The sequence below is a fragment of the Asparagus officinalis genome, chromosome 3 (genome assembly GCF_001876935.1).
Source record: "Asparagus officinalis chromosome 3, Aspof.V1, whole genome shotgun sequence".
Lineage (NCBI taxonomy): Eukaryota > Viridiplantae > Streptophyta > Magnoliopsida > Asparagales > Asparagaceae > Asparagus > Asparagus officinalis.
Window position 1 is genome coordinate 39,505,804 of NC_033796.1, and position 19,115 is coordinate 39,524,918.

Below are 19,115 nucleotides of genomic sequence, written 5' to 3' on the forward strand. Positions count from 1 at the left end.
GCTTTGCTACAGGGACCCAAAATATGGGACCAATAAAGGGGACAAGTGAGGTGTCCCCCTTCTATTGGATAATGAGTTGGGCATCATTAATGATGGCCAACTCATTATCCAATAGGAGGGGGACAGCTCACTTGTCCCCCTTATTGGTCTCATATTTTGGGTCCTTAAAGAATTTTTCTTCTTTTATAGTAAGTAGTTTTTGAACATCTTCAGTAATGCTTGTATTCTTTATTACATTTTTTTCTCCATAAGAATTAGATGTATTTTATGCTTAATATTGTGCAATACACATTTTACGCTCAAGGTTAATTTTTAGTTTGACCAATTTTGTATGTTTCTTATTATGTTACATTCTACTTTATTTTATTTTATTTTTAATATCGGATAGTCCATCGTCCACCGTTCTCAATCGCTTCGCTCTCAACTGTATGTCGTATTGAAATAATTTATGCATTGTCAATGACAGGATGAGGTGATAAGAATCAAGACCAATTTGCTTTTGTATTGCTTACATAAAATACAAAGTTTGATTTTTGCGTGTATGTTGAAAAAGTTTTCGTGTCCTATAGGAGTAAGATGAATTTCTACATATTTGTGAATTATAATGATTTGAAATCAAAAGTACTCTTATCAATTGATCTCACACACGAATCCTTAAAAAGATCATTGACTTTTAAATAGACAATCATAATTCTCTTACAGTAGAGAGTTATGACTCTCAACAATCTCATCACAAATGAAGAATTTTGATACAATGACAAAAAATATTCACATTGTTGTATCTGAACAATCTGCATTGTGAAAAGACTCTCAGCACACAAAGGTGTTAAACTGTAGAATGACACTGCTTAATTCTCATAACAACTTTAAAACTTTAGTGCAGCACCACAATACTATGTGTTGATGTTTTCAGATCCAACGGTGAGATTAGCGGGTAATCCTGAGTTTAGGAATAGGGGGCTTAAGGTCGATATGAGTGATGTGGGTTCCCTCATCTCTTTTGAAGATCGGTCCCCTGTCTGTATAAGGGAGTTGCACAATAACACTCGCTAAAGGACCAGAGTTGGGTTCTTCTATGGTTCCTCCAACGATCAAGTCAGTATTTGAGTTTGAATGGAGAAGATACCAATGAACTAAAATAGTTCTAAGTATGCAGAAGTTGCATACCTGTGGCCCCCCTGGAGGATTCCTCCTTTCCCCTCTCTGCTAGTAGGCAATGAGCCTATATATGTACCTAGCTGAGAGGGGTAAATATGTAACTGTGACCGAGTTTAGGCAGACAGTTGACTCGGCAGACAGCTGATAAGTGTCGGCTGTGGGTGACATGGGTCATCGAGGTGGTTAGTGCAAAGCAACAACAGCTATTCAATGCTGACTGGGTCTGATGACTCATGAAGACTATAGGGGCTACAGCAATGATGACTTTGATAGTGTATTAATGTGATGGTGGTTAGTTGTCGGTGGGGGCTCGAGGATACACCGCCTCTCTAGTCGTCCGGCTGAAGGCCGACAAACACCGCCTTTTTAATCGGCTACACAAGTTGTCAGTTGATATACCGGGTTGAGTGGGGATGCTCATAGGATCGATCTGGTGGGTAGGCCAACAAGTACCGTCTTTTTAGTCGGCCATGTAAGTTGTCGGCCTTTGGAGTCGGCCGCAGGAGCGGGTCGAGTCATCAGGGCTCTGATCATGTCTGATCTAGTATGGAGCAGGACACGTGTTGACTGCATATGCAATGAGTCATCCTTGATCAGATGCAGTTGAGATTGAGGAGGCATGGGGATGACGAGGCATGGAGACTCATGGCACTCGCAATGATGAGGATAGATAGTTGTCGCTGCGGAGTTCGAGGTCGAACTGTCTCTTAACTCGGCTCTGCGAGTGGGACGACAAGTATCATCTCTCTAGTCGACCTCGCAAGATGCCGACCCACCTCTGAGTTAATGAGGGTGGTCGACTCGATTGGTGAGGTCGAGTGGGAGCTTGTGTCGACTCGGCCTGGCTCAGGAGGGGTCTAGTGTCCAGGCTATCATTGTCTATTCCTTGGTGAGGGTGAGTTGACGTGATTGGTTAATGCTGACATGACTCTAAGAGAAGAATTAACACTTAGTTTGCAGCCTGTAACACTATGATAAATTTATCTTTTTACTCTTTAGTACAACAGACAAGTTTTTTACAGTCTGAAAACTTACTGAACTTTACATCAAACATCGCTTAGGGGCTGTTTGGATGCCTTTAGGAAACTAGAGTATTTATGACACAAAATAGAAAGTGGTTATCCACCTCACCACTTTCCATTCGAGTGTTTACATTGTTTGGTTAGGAATCTTTATGAATCCTAAAATAATAGTATTACATTGTTTGGATAGTATAATGTAAACTAGAGTATTTATGACACAAAATGGAAAGTGGTTATCCACCTCACCACTTTCTACAAGGTTTTGATTTTTTATTATTTTTTTGGACACATTTATGACATTGTGTAAGCTTTCCAACAAAATTACTCCTAATTTTGGTGATTTTGCTTTCGGTGACACCTCATCAAAAGGTGTAAGCTTTTCATGTCAAAGAGAATTTAAACAAACAATGTAAAGTGATAAAAGCTAACATTGGGACCCATTTTTTTACACTTTCCATCCTTTTACATGATAAAAACATACAACCTACCTGCAAATCAAAAGAACATGGCCATCTCCCTCATCATAATTGGAACCACGCTAAGGTTGTTGAAACCTTTGACCGCTTTCATTATCACCAAAGTGGGACCTGCATCTTGTAATTCCTACATTTAGCAAATACTCACGTGCAACTTTTCTTTTAAGAAAAGGTTATTTTGATTAGCCCCCCAAATCTTCAATATTTCGATATCAGCCCCACAACTACTCGAAATTGATCTTAGATCCCCCTAAATCTTTAATAATTAGATATTAGCACCTCAAATCTTTGGAACTCATCTCAGGCCCTCCCAAACCCTAGTAGTATGTTGAAATTAGCCCCTTCTAGTTAAATCTAGTTAAAATGGGGAACTATCATGTTTAATTATTTTATTGGCAATTTGCCAGTTATACCCTTCTAACATAAACCCAAATCCATTAACTACTATATATTGGTACACGTTAAGCTCTCCTAAACTGTTTAACAAAATCCAAGCCCATTTTTCACTTCATCTTCTTTAGCGTCTTTTCTAACGTCTCCTCCAGCTTTCATCTATCCGATGTAAATTTGGGATTAGAGCTGAAAAGAGTCGTCGCAGAAGATATTGGAAAAGATGAAGTAGAAAATATATTTGAGTTAGGATTTTATTAAGCGAATTATGAGAGCTTAACGAGTATAAGATAAAATGGTAAACGGATTTAGATTTGTGTGAGAGAGATATAACTAGTAAATCACCAAAAAAGTTAAATTGAATAGAATATTTCCCCGTTTTAACTAGATTTGAGATAGGAGGAGGCTTATTTCAACATATTAATAGGGTGTAGGGGGCCTAAGATTAATTACAAAGATTTTGGAGGCTAATATCAAAATATTAATGATTTTGGTGGTCTTGTGATCAATTTTAAAGATTTGAGGGGCTAATATCGTAATAAATTAGCGGGCAACTTCGGTGCTCCCAAAAATCAAATTTGGAGCACCGATGGCATAATTTGTAAGCTCCGTTTGAATACCATGGTGTTTTTCTTATTTCCATGGTGTTTTTGCCAAAAAGAAAACACCATGTGTTTGGAAACGATTGTGTTTTTTGAGATAAATCATCCTCAAATCAAGAACACAACATTTATTTTAAAACACATTTTAGGTGTTTTAAGTTGGTGTTTTGGTTTTGAGTTTGAGAATGTGTTAATATAATGTCTAACATAATATATTAAATGTAATTAATATATAGTTATTATCAACATGCTTATTATATTATATTATATTGTACTATACTATTTTATATTATAGTTAATCTAATATATTAGTAATATTTACTAAAAATATAATAAATAAAATATATTATATAATAATAAAATAACATATTAAATACTAGTATTTAACATGTTAATAATGTATTATATAATAATAATAAATAATAATAATATATATAAACTAATAAAAAATATAAAGATTTTATTGATAATAATAATAATATAATAATGATATAAACATATACTATATAATAGTATAATCAGAATAATTTTATTAACTTTTTAATAAAAAATTTTAATAAAATTATAAAATATTATATAATAGTAACTATTTTATAATAAAAAAAATTAATATAATATTAATAATATAATATTAATATATTGGATAATAAATAATTACTTATTATAAATTAGAAATAATTTTTAATAATAAATAATTTATTGGTAAGAAATGTTAATTTAAAAATAATATATTCATAATAATATTATTTATATTATAAATTATTAATATATTATTAAAGTATTTAATAAACTCTAAGGATTTAAAAAAAATAATATACTATATAATACTAAAATATTTATAAATATTAATTATTAATAATATACTAGTAATAACATAATGTTAACATTATTAAAGAATATTATATTATATTAACAATAGTATAATATTATATTATATTGATAATAGTATAATATTATATTAATAATTAAATAATAATATTATAAAAATATTATATAATATATAACAATAACAAATTGATATACAGAAATAATTAAATATATAACTATTTAAAATTAATATGGAATAATTATAATATAATATAACTCATTAAAGTATAATATATTATTATAATATACTATACAATATCATATTATATTATATTTATTACTTATAATGCTATAATAATGTAAACTAAATATTATAACATTTATATATAGTGTATTTATTATAATTAATATATAATATATTAATAATATATTTAATACTAATGTTGTAACGGATCAAAACTAGTGTTGATAAAAAATACTTAAAAAAATATTTTAAAAATATTTTAAGAAAATAATATAATACTATGATGCTTTTTTATTATGAGTGGTACTACAGGCACACCCTTCCACTACACCTTGGGGCACACCCCTCTCACAGCTACAGTGCACGGGGCCCACTTTAGATTTTTAAAAAAATCTAAAGTGGGCCCCGTGCACTGTAGCTGTGAGAGGGATGTGCCCCAAGATGTGGTGGAAGGGTGTGTCTGTAGTGTTATTTTTTTATTAAAACCCAACAACGAAAAGTGCATGCCATCCTCTCACTATTTCCGTACAAAACGCTGAGGGGTCATTTTGGAGTTCCACGCCCAACTTCGTTATTTATCCAACTTTGAAGGGCAATATCAGAAACATAGTTTGTGTGATGCGTTTTCATCCGGTCCCAAATTTCTCGGCTGGCCGCTCGACATCCGACGGCGAGTTGGGCGCTCGATTGCAGGGATCACAATTGACATAGTATGAAGTTCAGCGATCTGTATTAGCTCCGATTCTTAATTTCGTGTGATCCATAGTAATTGTTATTCTTAATTTCATGTTAATCCAACTAGATTGATTACTGAATTAGTAATCAGAAAATATGACTCTGTGCTTGGATTCTATCTTCTTCATCATTTAGGTTTTTTTAAAACAAATATTGTGAAAAATGGGTTCTATAGCGGACTGCAGCAGAAAGGAAGAGTAAATTAAGTAGTATTTTACCTTTAGCGGAAGTTATTCGTTGCGGATTGTTGATTTGGACTCGGACAATTATGCATGAATTCGACATTTTTGGATTTGGGACTTGACTCCGATTTTATGGTTAGAGCGCCGGACTCTTGGATTGGATTTTGATTCTCCTGAGTAGAATTCTTGAACTATTAGTTTGGATTCTTGAACTTTTACTTTGTATTCATAAACTGAGGGTCGGATTCTCGAACTAAATTTTAGATTTATGGATTATTTACATTAGGAGTTTCAAATTAAATTATTATGTTGAATAATAATCATTAACAAAAACATTAATTTGAAAAACCACTCTTATTTTGATTAACGCATGATAACAACAAAACTAAATACATATCGTAATTCATTTAAGGGGTTTTTGCTTTTAGACCCATTTGTTTACTCCCATTTATCTTTAAACCCAAGTACTATTATTTCTATCTTTAAGCCCAATTCACCTTTTGTATTTATTTTTAAACCCAATCTCCAAAATATAAAAACAAGTGGTGAAAATATAATATTTTGAAGAATGTGTTTAAAGATAAATACAAAAGGTGAATTGGACTTAAAGATACAAATAATAGTACTTGGGTTTAAAGATAAATTGGAGTTAACAAATGAGTCTAAAAGCAAAAACCCCTTCATTTTAAACAGTTCAAATGAAAATTATGTAATATAGCATTGAATATTTGAAATATTTGTATATTAAGAAATGTTAAAAAATAAACATATCTAAGTTAATATTAAATATTAAATAATTAAGTGACTAAGAAGTATTAAATATATTTTATTTTAAATGAATTAAATTAATTTATAGAAGTTGATTAAAATATTTTAAAATTAAATACATTCAACATTAATATGTAATAACTTACTAGAAATATGGAATATTGTCAAATTAAATATATTTAATTTGAAATTTATTAAATATTTAAATAAGAAAAAAGAGAGGAGAAAGGAAATCCACATAGTTACATCACAACCCCTCACTTTTAACTTGGACTTTCTATAGAATTTTTTTCATTAAGAACTATTGAGTTGAAATGGAGTTTGTGTTTTGAAATCCTAGTCCTAATAACAATACTAGACAACCAACAACATCTTAAATTCAAATCTAATTTATAGTCCTAAACCAATCACAAGTTAAATTTAAATTCAAAATTTAGTCCTAAATCAATAACACATTAAATTCAAATATGAATCCTATTTCTAAACTATTATAGCTGTTCTAGTGCTGAAAAATAAACTCTAATCAATGGCAGACAAGTATCCTACATTATGCATAACGAAGTCAGTATTTCAAGATAATTAGAGACCTAATTCGGTCGACTGAACAAGCCGATATCTTGCAAGGATGACTCGAAAGACGTCACATGTCGACGACTCGAAAGGCGTTACGTGTCGTCCCCTGGCTAAGTCGACTATTTAATCACTCCACTCGACCAACACATAGACCGACACCTTACGAGGGCGACTCAAAAGACGATACTTCTTGACCACTGGACGAGTCGAAAGGCGATGAAATGCCTTGAGCCTTGAGCCCCCTCCTGTGCACTAGTGACCAATCATCTCGCAATAAATGTTATTAAATGTATTATGGGCGATATCATTCCTCTGTCCCCCAATCACTTCGCATTAAATACCGGAGTGATCTCTTCTCCACTCGTCGGCCGACACCTGTAAAGTTGAGGCTGACGTGGCCGTCATCTCATACTCGGTTGAAGTTATCATTCTACCATCCTACCACTACTATAAATAGAGATACTATTTTCAATAATATGGTAAGATCTTTCTCACTATTGACTGTGCTTAAGAACTACCGTAGTTTATTTTTACTTCTCTACTCAAGCAAACTGCTAAATTGATCGTCAGAGGAGCAACCGGGGAACCCAACCCCGCCCTCTTACGATTTGCTATTTGTATAGGGAAGAACAACTTACTCAAGAACCAGACATTCAAAGGGTTAGAGGACTTTCGTCAACTTAATCATTCCCCTTATTTGACTGTGTGATTTTATACATCAACATAAACCAACAACACCTTAAATTTAAATCTAATTTGTAGTTCAAAATGAATAACACTCTAAATTGAATTCAATAAAAATTCGGAGTCCAAATTAACATTACTCAACCAATAACCCCATCTTATAAATGAAATTAAATAAAGTTTAATTAAAGTCCTATTTATGGAGCACCGAAGCAACCCTAAAAAAAATAGCTCCTCCGAAACAAATCCAAAAAAGGGAAATGTACCATTTATCATCATCTATGCAGGAATTTGACTGAAATCAGAAGCAATCACTGCTAACTTTTGACTGACCTCAACTTCCACATGAACTCCGTCGCCATTTGTTTTGCGGTGGGACCATTTGCATGGGACCCATAGCCTAATTGGGAAAAATCTACACGGGCCCCACTCTAAACATAGTAACCCGCAAATCAATGAGAGGGTTGTTTGAGGGTCAGAGGAGAATTTGGTGAGCTCTGACCAGTAAATGCTTCATATTGGTCTGTTGACTTGTTTTGTGTGCCATTGACACTTGTTACTGCTATTAGTCAGCTGGCACGTGTGCTATTAATCCAAGATTATTTTTCTAATCTTTGGATAAAAGTTGATAGATATACCCCCAAAGTTTACTACATCCCTGTAGCTTTGTTCTTCTCAGTACTACTGTAAGGAAAAGTACTTTATTAGTTAAGGGAAAATTTTAATTCCTTGTTGAATATTTGACCTGATTTTTTTTATATTTGTACATTTTAGAGAAATTTTTATCACTAAAATCATGGTAGGGCAATATTAATCACTTTTTATATATACGTGTTGCCTCTAGAAATACATGAAATGATATAAACGGTACATTAGCTGCACTTTTGCGATAAACAAAACAATATGCATGTTACAATGAAATTTCCTGCCAATAACAAAAGGTGATACATTAGCTGCACTTTTGCAATTAAAAAAAATATATATGCATCTTATAATGAATTTCCTTTCTAATAACATGCAAAAGGTGATTTGAAATATTATCAATTGTTGATTCCCTTATAAACTATTGGAATTCAATGAAACAACTTTAAACAATTAAATTTGATATATAAACTGTAATAAAAAAGTAGTTTTTAATTTCAAATCTTTTGAGAGCAGGGGCGGATCCAGGATTTCAGTTCTGGGGGGCCGCGTACAAAAGATAGACGAAAAATTTTCTTAATGCAATTTTATTCACAAGAGGTACACCATAACCCAAACAAAACGAGTAGAATAGCCAACGTCAATATCTCCAAAATATTTCAAAAGAGGAAGACAAAAATTATGTAGAATGAATATATTTTAATTTTTAAGGGAGGAGGTTTTACAGAAACCACCCTATCTTTTTTCCCTAAAATTTTTAGGGGTTGTGGCCCCACCTGGACTATATATAGATCTGCCCCTGTTTAAGAGAAAATAGAAAGGTACCATCTTAAATTTAGTTCCTCTAAGTATTACACCAAAACTCCGAAGTTATGGTGAGGATTATAGTTTTATATTAATTCTAATATGTCCCCGCAGGTCGAGCGCCCTTTTTTATTGGTGGAAACCTGGACTCACGTAGCGGTTTTAATTTTTAGAAAATCCTTATTTAATTCGTAGCCGGTGAGATTTGAACCTGGACGTTGCTCTGATACCATCTTAAATTTAGGTTCCTATAACCATTACACCAAAACTCTGAAGTTATGATGAGGATCAATGATTATAGTTTTATATTAATTCTAACATACCACGTACACATAATGTACATAAATCTAAATAAGTAAATAAATAAATTATGTCTACATACTCTGTGCAAAATACTCTAATGGAAGGCTATTTCACTGATTTGAAAATAGAGAAACTTTAATGTGCAATAACAAAATTTTGTTACATGTACACACACATATTATTTTATGCATAAAACTGGATGTTCTATCGCTAGATGATTTTTTTTTGTTAGTTACAAACAAAGCTCTCTTTCTATCTCATAAGTCATACCTCGAACATGGCCATCTGCAAAACTTTTATGGAGCTTTTCTAACATCCCATTTGCCAAGAAATTAAGAAGAATTTCATCGTGTTCTAACAATATTTGCCACAAAATTTGAAGCTAATTTATGGCTCTTCTTGAAGATGTGTGAATTAATTTTTAGTCGATTGTATAGAATTCACCACGATACACACATCCTCAATCAAGACCATATTAGTGATAGAACTGGTAATTTTAGCTCGATACTTCTAGACCATCATATAGCATAGAATGATCTTAGCAACTCCACTCCATAGTCCTTTCAGCTTACTAGCTAGCTAGTAGTGACAATACGGTAGCAATGCCTAGGTAAAATATGCCCTCCCCCTATAACCAAGTTCGCATGATTATTCCTCAAAACAAAAAAAATGCAACCGCATCGCCCCAATTGGCCATCAATCGAATCATCAATGTTCACGTTATGTCATGCCGCATCGGGGAATTTCCATGTGACCACCGCCTAATTTTACGTTTACAGGGATAGATTGTTTAGATACAAATCTCTATATACGTGTCGGAGTCTCATTAACATCTTGAAGCATTGAGCCCGGCCCTCTCATATTCCATTGTTCTACACCTAGACATCGATCCGGTGGCGTAGCCATGATTGTTTTTTGCCCTGGGCGAAAAATAAAGGGATTGTGTCGAGCAAAGCAAGAGGAAGTAGAGGAGCCTGATGTTGGCGATTGTGTCGAGCACCGTCAGACTGCGTTTGGGGAACACATTGTCGAGAAATCTGTGACTGCGGCTGAGGGCTGATGGGCCCAGCAGGATCCCTCCCTTCACGCTCTCTCAGGGAGGGATATATATTTTCACTTTCTTGCCCTGATCAACTGCTCATGACAAGCCTTGTGCGGCTCCGCCACTGTAGACATCCCACCATACAGCCTAAAGACTCAATCGTCGCAACTCATCTATAGAGACGCAGCTCATCTATAGAGACGACCTCATTCGTTTACTTCCATATGAGAGCCACCTAGTATAATATATAACAAGTAACAACTTTGTAAAGTTGAAAAACATCCTTAATTATTGACTCTTGGCTATATTTAATACAATTGAAAAAACTCGACAAGATTGGTCGGATTAAATCCGCATTATCAAAGTAATATCCCCTAGATAATATTAAGTTGTAATTTCCTTGATATTTCTCCTTTATATATATGATAAATATGATTTCCATTCACCGGAAGAACAAGAGCGGCCAGCTCGAAAAGCTTTGAACCTATTAACTTACCTTTTTCTATTTTTATTATAATAAATTCTAGAAAATATGACTGCTAAGTCAGAAATTTATTAGAGAGACCTTTCAAGACCAGCGTATATTTCACATTCATTCAGTGTATCTATTTAATTTAATCTGATACCAAACATTAGTAAATTTATTCGACAACGATCATGAAATACATCATTAAGACATTATTTAAATTTTAGTTAATTTTTTTGAGTGAATTAATTAAATATTTATAGTTTCTAGAAAGCTAAAAAAAGAAAAAAAAAAGGAAGGATAAGGAAATGCATCTCCCAAAGAGGGGTGAAAATAGTCAAACTTCCCTTCAGGAGACCGCACGTGGAAAGGAGGCTCTGCATGCAGACGTATACAAACACAAATGGATAATTCAAAGGATAAGGACATCATTAATTCCACCCCCCTAGGGCCCCCTCCCCGCTAATTAATGTAATGGATTAACACTGAGGGCCCCCGTGGGCCCCACTTTTTTTCTAAATCTCTCCATTTGAACCCACGTTTGCTATATCCACTCCCAAACAGTAAATTTGGGAGTTGGATTGCCGAAAATGCCCTTTTGTTGCCACCGGACTCTGTGTCCGGTGTGCAATAATTTTTTTTAAATTATTACTATCACCGGACTCCATGTCCGGTGTGCTTTATATATATATTTTTAATTGTTCGCCCACCGGACTCCGTGTCCGGTGTGCTTTATATTTTTTTTTTAATTTTTCGCCCACCGGACTCCGTGTCCGGTGAGAAATAAGTAATTGTTTTTTTAGTTTTTTTGGTTTTGAAGTAAGATGTGATTAATTTACATTTTTTGTTTTAAAAAGAATTTATTTGCATCTTATAAGATTAAAATAAAAGTAAATTATTTTGCGAATTTTCTTTTTTTGTCATACTTACAACTACAATTTTTGATTTATGTTGAAAATTTATGTTAATATGAAATAGTTTTATAAGTTGTGTTATTAAATGCAACGTCATGTCCACCGGATTGGCTGTCTGGTGGGAGAAGGACAATTTAGTCCTCACACACCCCCAAAGTTACTGTTTGGGAGTGTGAATAGTTGGACCCATTTGAGCCTCAGCTTGGACGGGTGTTGCGGTATAATCACCGCCCGGTATTCTCACTCTCCATTCTTACGCTCTGCAGCCGTGTTCGGTTGGATACCAATCGACGTCATGATAGGTAACGGTAGCCATTTTACACGCGCCTCTATTTCGCCGACATTCGTCAAGTACTTTTTATACGGTACCATCTACGTGGCAATACAACGTTTAATTGTAGTAAACTTTAAAGTGCTCTGCAGGAGCAGCATACACCAGCGCGAAGAGGTTATAAACCCCGTGCATGAGTCGCCCAAATGTCCAAATTCCTCTCTCTTCTCACTCTTCAACACCTTCGTCTCGACGAATTTCCTCCCCCTTTTTCTTCAGGATTTGAACCCTAAATTCCCGAAACCCTAGCCCTAGATTCTCGAAATTGGATGAGATAAGGTGATTGAGATGGATTTGGAGAGGAATGAGACTGGGAGGAAGGCGGGAAGAGGGGAGGTGGAGCTGGCTGCGGCCAACTGCGCGGAGATTGCCGAGGTGGCTCCGGCGACGGCCGCGGCGGAGATTAGCTTGACGAGGTTGATATTCGGGTGCGTGGTTGCTGGTGGGGTCCAGTACGGGTGGGCCCTACAGCTCTCTCTCCTTACTCCCTACGTTCAGGTCTCTAAATCTCGATCCTTTTTCTGTTCGATTTATTTTGAGATAATTTCTGGGAGAAAAGGTTGGGTTTTTAGCTGTTTTCTTGAATGTGGTTGGGCTCCATTTTGAACTGAATAGTTGATTTTCAAGGGGTCAGTCTATTTGTCACGTACATTATTCAGTATTGTATGGTAATCTTCCCCAGTTTCAGATTAATTAGGGTTTGAGCGTTTAGCTCTTAGATCCGTTTTTTACCCCCTTGATTTTTACCAAAAGTGTGAAATTATTACTTCCTTTACAATTTCATGAACCTGCTATTTTTGGAATATTATTATACCCAATTGTTACTAGAAAAATAATGATTACAGCTGGTTCATGGAATTATGTGTACTATTTGAAGAAAGTATGGGAAGTTCAAACTGTAGGTTCTAACTCTGGTCTCCAATTTTTCATTCCCTTCGTGGAATTTTGTTTGACGCACATTAATTATAATAAGTGAAAGTGAGCTGGTTCCACTTTTGTAATGGCTATTATTACTCTTGAAAGTATAGGAACCTATTTCCTATAGGAAGAGAAAAGTCTCTATATATAAAGCGCAAAAGATGTAATTTTTTTTTTCAATTATTACTTTCTAGTTTAGTGTTAATAGCTCTGTGTAAATTCCAATTACCATGTTGACAAAATTTGCTATTATATTGTAATTTTGTAAGTTATTCCGCCTTGCATTTTCTCTTCTTCTTATCTATAGCTTATGTACGAGCAAGCAATATTCTGGATTTGCGGCTTAGATATTTGACAAAAAGGAGACAGGGTGTGTGTGTGTATATATATATATATATAATTTTCCTAGGTAACACAACAGCTGAAGCATAAATTTGAGATAATACAGTATAAAATTGGCATTTTGCATATAGACCCCAAAGTCAAGTGTAGCATATTTGAAATTTTTACAAGTTTTATCTCCCTAAAATGAAGTACTGAAGACATGAATCAGCAAATATGCAGACTTCGGGGGTAAACTTCTCAAATATGGTATATTTAGGGGGTATATTGGGTAAATTACACTAAACCCCAAAAAAACTTTCAATGTTCTGCAATAAACCCCCCATAACTTCTGTATCACACTAAATATCAAGAACTATTGGAATTGCAGAAAACCCCCAATAAGTTTTTGCATTTAGCAAATAACGCCCATGACGACGTTAGTCCAAATTATGAGTTGGCGATACATTTAGATCCTAAATGTGGACTGACATAGACACGAGATTATATGTAAAACTCAAAAACTTATTAGGGATTTTCTGCAAGGAGGGTTTAGCATGATTTTAGAAGTTATAAGGTGTTTACTACCAAAGTTGAAAGTTCTTGGGGGTTTGGCGTAATTTACAGGTAGGAATTTTTTTTGCATGATAAGAAACAGGATAAAGCCCTGTGATGGGCAATACTTTTTGTGGGGCTGTGTTGCCGAAAGGTATGCAAGGGGGCTAGTCCACCAGGTCTATAATACGGTTATGGGACCAGTTCATTCTGATTCAAACCGAAGCGGGCCAAACCAACCAATTAGGTTCAGAAGCTATTAGATCAAACCTATTCATTAAAAGCGACTCATGGATGGGATAGATCCTTGTTGACATCATCAGAGTTTAATCGGTTCACTTAAACTGATCAGATTCAACATTTTGGCCCATACCCGTCTTATACTTACTTAATTAGCTAGATTAGATATGGCTCTTGTGTAGCATACAAGTTAAACCTGTGGGCAAACAAAAGTTCAAACATTTATGAGAACATCACATTTCCAAAACAAAGTGTTGATTCTCATAGTCATTTAATAATCTTAGATAGAAAGATAATATTGCTTCCTTTCAAAAGTTGATTAACCCAAAAGGTTATATATATATTGAAATGGCAATGGAAGATGGGCTTTACTGGAAGTTCTGGAAGCAAATGCCTATTTTAAAATTTGAGGCCTTGTTCTATATCAGCTTCAAAGAAAAATGTCTCTTATTGAAACATAAAACATTTTTGATCGTCTTGAATACCTAATCTTCAACCAATATAAAAATAACTATGTGCACCTCTACGGTCCCTTAATTTCTTTGTTATTCTCAAATAATAATAATAATAATAATAATAATAATAATAATAATAATAGTAATAATAGTAATAATAATAATAATAATAATAATTGTTTGTGTATTCCGCTTTAATATAAGATGGTGATATTTTGAAAACAAAATAATATATCAGCTTATTCTGAATTATTCTGTTTTATCTTGCTTTTATTGTGCAGACACTTGGACTGTCACATGCCCTTTCTTCTCTCATGTGGCTCTGTGGCCCCCTTGCAGGGTTTATTGTAAGCGTTTAACTTTATACTCTTTCTTACACTTCTTTGCAGATATGTCTCATGACACCTGCAATTATCACAAATCATTTCATTTAAGGCATTACTTCATGCAAAAGTGGTATACTCTTAATTGTTTTGTTCTGGGTTTTGCTTTCAGGTTCAACCTTGTGTTGGTTTATATAGTGACAAATGTCGGTCAAGATTTGGAAGGAGAAGACCATTTATATTGGCCGGATGTCTCCTTATCTGTTTAGCTGTGAGTACGGTAATCTCTATAAATTTTCTATGTTTGCCCTTGAGTTGTTTTACATCATTTGTTTACCTATATCTCAGGTGACTGTAATTGGATTTTCTTCCGATATAGGCTATGCCTTAGGTGATACCAAGGAGGATTGCAGGTGAAATTCTCTCTCGTACTTATATTAGGCACGGTTTGGTTTTGGGGCAAGTGTGAAAAAGGAATTCCTTTCCTTGTTAGTTACTGGAGTGTAGTGGAGAGAAAAGAGACTGCTTTAATAAAAAAAGCAGTGAAAAGAGACTGCGTGGGGTTAAAAATTTATTTGCTCTGGCATGAATGTGATAAAATCTCTCATTTCAAACGTACAGTGTTTATCATGGCCCTCGGTGGAAAGCAGCATTTATATTCGTCGGTGGGTTTTGGGTATTGGACTTTGCAAACAATGCGGTGCAGGTAAGCCTATAATTAGCTATGCAGTATATGAGTTCTGGCTTCAATACATATATTTTGTATGTTGCTAATTCCTGAGCTCAACAGGGCCCAGCTCGAGCTTTGATGGCTGATCTCTCAGGTTAGAAGTTTATTTATTCTGGCACTGAATGCTAGATAGAATGTCCTATATTTTCTCTGTGATTTGCTATAAACTGTTAATTTCAGCTGACATTTGTTTTTGAAATAGGCCGCTTTGGATGCAATGCAGCAAATGCAATTTTTGCGTCTTGGATGGCTTTTGGAAACATCCTAGGGTACTCTTCTGGTTCAACTGGAGAATGGCACAAGTAAATATACATTCCTTTCCTGTTTATTGGTGAATTCTTTGAGTTTAATTATAAAACATTCATGGATCCAATTCCATTAAATGTTCTGATTTACATAAACAAGTAATTGCGTTCTTTACTGCTTTTTTGTTTTAATTTTGACATCCTTTGGGTTAACCTTTGGCAGTTGGTTTCCTTTCCTTAAAACGAGAGCCTGTTGTGATGCGTGTGCAAATCTGAAGGGAGCATTCTTAGTTGCTGTGGTAAGTTCTCCTGCTATCTTTTGATATTCCCACTCTATAATGAATAGTTTTCTATGTCTCATTCATACTTTAGGATAACTTTAAACTAGTATATGTGTAACAAATGACTTGTGTTATAACAAAGGACAGAATAATTTAATATCAACCATGTGTATGAGTGTAGGCGTACATGTGCATGTGTTGTCATGCATGCTTAATGCTTGAACTTCAGAAGCAGGGATACAATAATGTCATACCTAGTTCTAGTCATTCCTTAGCTGATCATTCATCAAAATGAACAACTTCGACATATTTTCCTTGCAGTCCTCATCAATTTAGTCTTCTTCTGTAGTTTGTTTTAGAAAATATTTTTGGTATACACATTTTCATAAGGCTCTTGGTGCAACCCAATTCTTGTACAATCCAATTCTTATTCTATGTAATATATTAGTACTCTTGGTTATCCTGGCTTAAAAAATGAAGTGGCAGGTCTTGCCCCCTGAATCAAAGTCTCGAAAGATTGACATTTCAAATCCCTTGTACTAATTTGTGAAAAACATGAAGCTCATGGCTAGCTGATTTCTGTTCTGTAACTGTAGTAAGTACTAATTCTTGGTTGACTTGCAGGTTTTCCTCCTCTTATCCATGCTGGTTACATTAATTGTCGCGAAAGAAGTCCCTCTGTGTAGTATCCCTGGCAAAGGTGAAGAAGAGCACAGAGCAGAGTTCCTCGATATCTTCAGAAGTATCAAAAACTAGTATCCCTGGCAAAGGTGAAGAAGAGCACAGAGCAGAGTTCCTCGATATCTTCAGAAGTATCAAAAACTTGCCTCCTGGAATGCCTTCAGTACTTGCACAGAGCAGAGTTCCTCGATATCTTCAGAAGTATCAAAAACTTGCCTCCTGGAATGCCTTCAGTACTTTTCATCACCGGTCTTACTTGGGTATGTAATTTATGTTTTTTTAATCTTTAAAGAAGTTAGCATATCCAAGTTAGTTTAAGAGAATTTTATTTAATCTCATCATTTACATTTCACAGTTGTCATGGTTTCCATTCATCCTGTTTGACACGGATTGGATGGGCCGTGAAGTCTTCCATGGGAATCCAAAGGGAACACCATCGCAAATTGATGCCTTCGACAGAGGGGTTAGAGCCGGTGCATTTGGTTTGCTATTAAATTCGGTAAGTACTTACAAAGGATAACAATAAACCAATGCTTGTGTATTCCTGCATATATCTTATTAGTAGTAACTAGTAAGGCTCTTCATTTTTCTTATTTTAGATTATTCTCGGGATTGGTTCTTTCATGATTGAGCCCCTTTGCCGAAAACTCACTCCAAGAATTGTTTGGGTGACAAGCAACTTTATGGTGTGCCTTGCAATGGCTGCAACTGCGATCATGAGTGTCTGGTCCATGCATAACTACACTGGTGGAGGTGATCAATACATCGGACCAGATGGCAAAGTCAAAGCGGTTGCATTGTTCCTCTTTGCAGCTCTCGGTCTTCCCCTGGCTGTTAGTGTTCTTCCAGTTTTGTATTTTGCTCCCTCTTTTTACTTTTTGTTATTAACTGGATATTTCTGACATGGTTATTCTATTGCTTGTAGGTTTTGTATAGTGTTCCTTTTGCAGTTACAGCGACATTAGCTGCTAGCCGAGGAGGTGGCCAAGGTTTGTTGTGATGATTTTTTTGGTGTCTCATCTTTTACTTATCCGAGCTCCTTTAGTTTGGTTTTAATGACTTCTGTTCTTTTGCAGGGTTATGCACTGGGGTTTTAAACATTTCGATTGTTGTCCCTCAGGTCAGTTGCAAAAAACCTAGCAATGAGATATTCAACAATATGCTTAAACCTTACCTCCCATTTATATAGCATCATGAATGAACTGCAATCCCTAGGTAATTGAACTTATATAAAGAGGTGGTAAATTACAAAAAAGTCTCCTTGTGGTTCGTAGGAATCATGAAAGATCTCCCTAAAGTTTTAGACTTGACACTTAACCCTTCCCCTTCACTCTTCGATGTAATAAATTAATTTTACTATAATAATCATATATATGTTTTATAGTAATGTGGAAATTTGTCATATCATATTACCATATCGCTCATACATCGAAGTTCACTTCATAGAGACTGAAACAGAGAGATCAACCCCTGACTGTTAAAACTATAACCTTAAAAGGACTTCCTGTAATTTATCTTAAATAAAACCATATCAACAACTTCATGGAACCAACATATAACGTTAATGTTTTGCTTGATTGATTCGATTGTTGCAGGTGATAGTAGCTCTTGGTGCAGGTCCGTGGGACCAACTCTTCGGCAAGGGGAACATCCCAGCATTTGCTCTTGCATCCGCCTTTGCCTTTGTGTGTGGCTGTCTCGGACTCTTCATGCTTCCTAAGCTCTCAAGATCGACCTTCAAGACTAGCGGCGTCGGTGGCATGCACTGATCTTAAAGCTATGGGGAATCACCCAAAGATTATCTCTAGCTAGGGGATCCATGAAAGTAGAATCCCATACTAAAATCAACTCTGATTTTGGTCTTTTCTTTGGTTCTTTCTCTCTGAATAAAGAGAGATGTTTGTTAGCTTCAGGAGATGTAGAAGAATAATGTAGAGACTGTGTTATGGACTTTAGATATAGATTGTGTGATCAATTATATATATTTTGCAAAAATGTATTCTTTTACTGTTTTACCTCTTATCTACCATTGATGGTATAGGAGGTTAATCTCTATTTCAATTTCAAGTCTATTAGAAAATGATTGTCTCGTCTTTTGAGAGGCCTAGAATTTTTTTAACATAATTAAAAATTTCATTTCCCTTAAAGGGATCTAAACAAGAGAGCACAATGAAATGGGGGAAAAAAAGAGAAGACAGAAATCAACCTTTGGCCACTACTCTT

At 34.9% G+C, this 19,115-nt stretch overlaps 1 protein-coding gene across 2 annotated transcripts; it reads left to right on the top strand.

Annotated features, from left to right (window-relative positions):
- On the top strand, nt 12,305–18,895 carry LOC109833885 (sucrose transport protein SUT1-like). 2 transcript variants are annotated; one of them, XM_020401736.1, is made up of 15 exons: nt 12,305–12,641; nt 14,914–14,979; nt 15,128–15,226; nt 15,304–15,368; nt 15,577–15,661; nt 15,746–15,779; nt 15,888–15,987; nt 16,154–16,229; nt 16,836–16,945; nt 17,086–17,152; nt 17,248–17,391; nt 17,492–17,725; nt 17,818–17,881; nt 17,969–18,012; nt 18,488–18,895. In XM_020401736.1, exons 1-15 carry the CDS (start codon nt 12,432–12,434, stop codon nt 18,659–18,661), a joined length of 1,572 nt encoding a protein of 523 aa, XP_020257325.1. In that variant the 5' UTR covers nt 12,305–12,431; the 3' UTR covers nt 18,662–18,895. The 2 variants fall into 2 exon arrangements, with proteins under 2 accessions (XP_020257325.1, XP_020257324.1); XM_020401735.1 differs by having other exon boundaries at nt 16,836–16,934; nt 17,075–17,152; nt 18,488–18,893.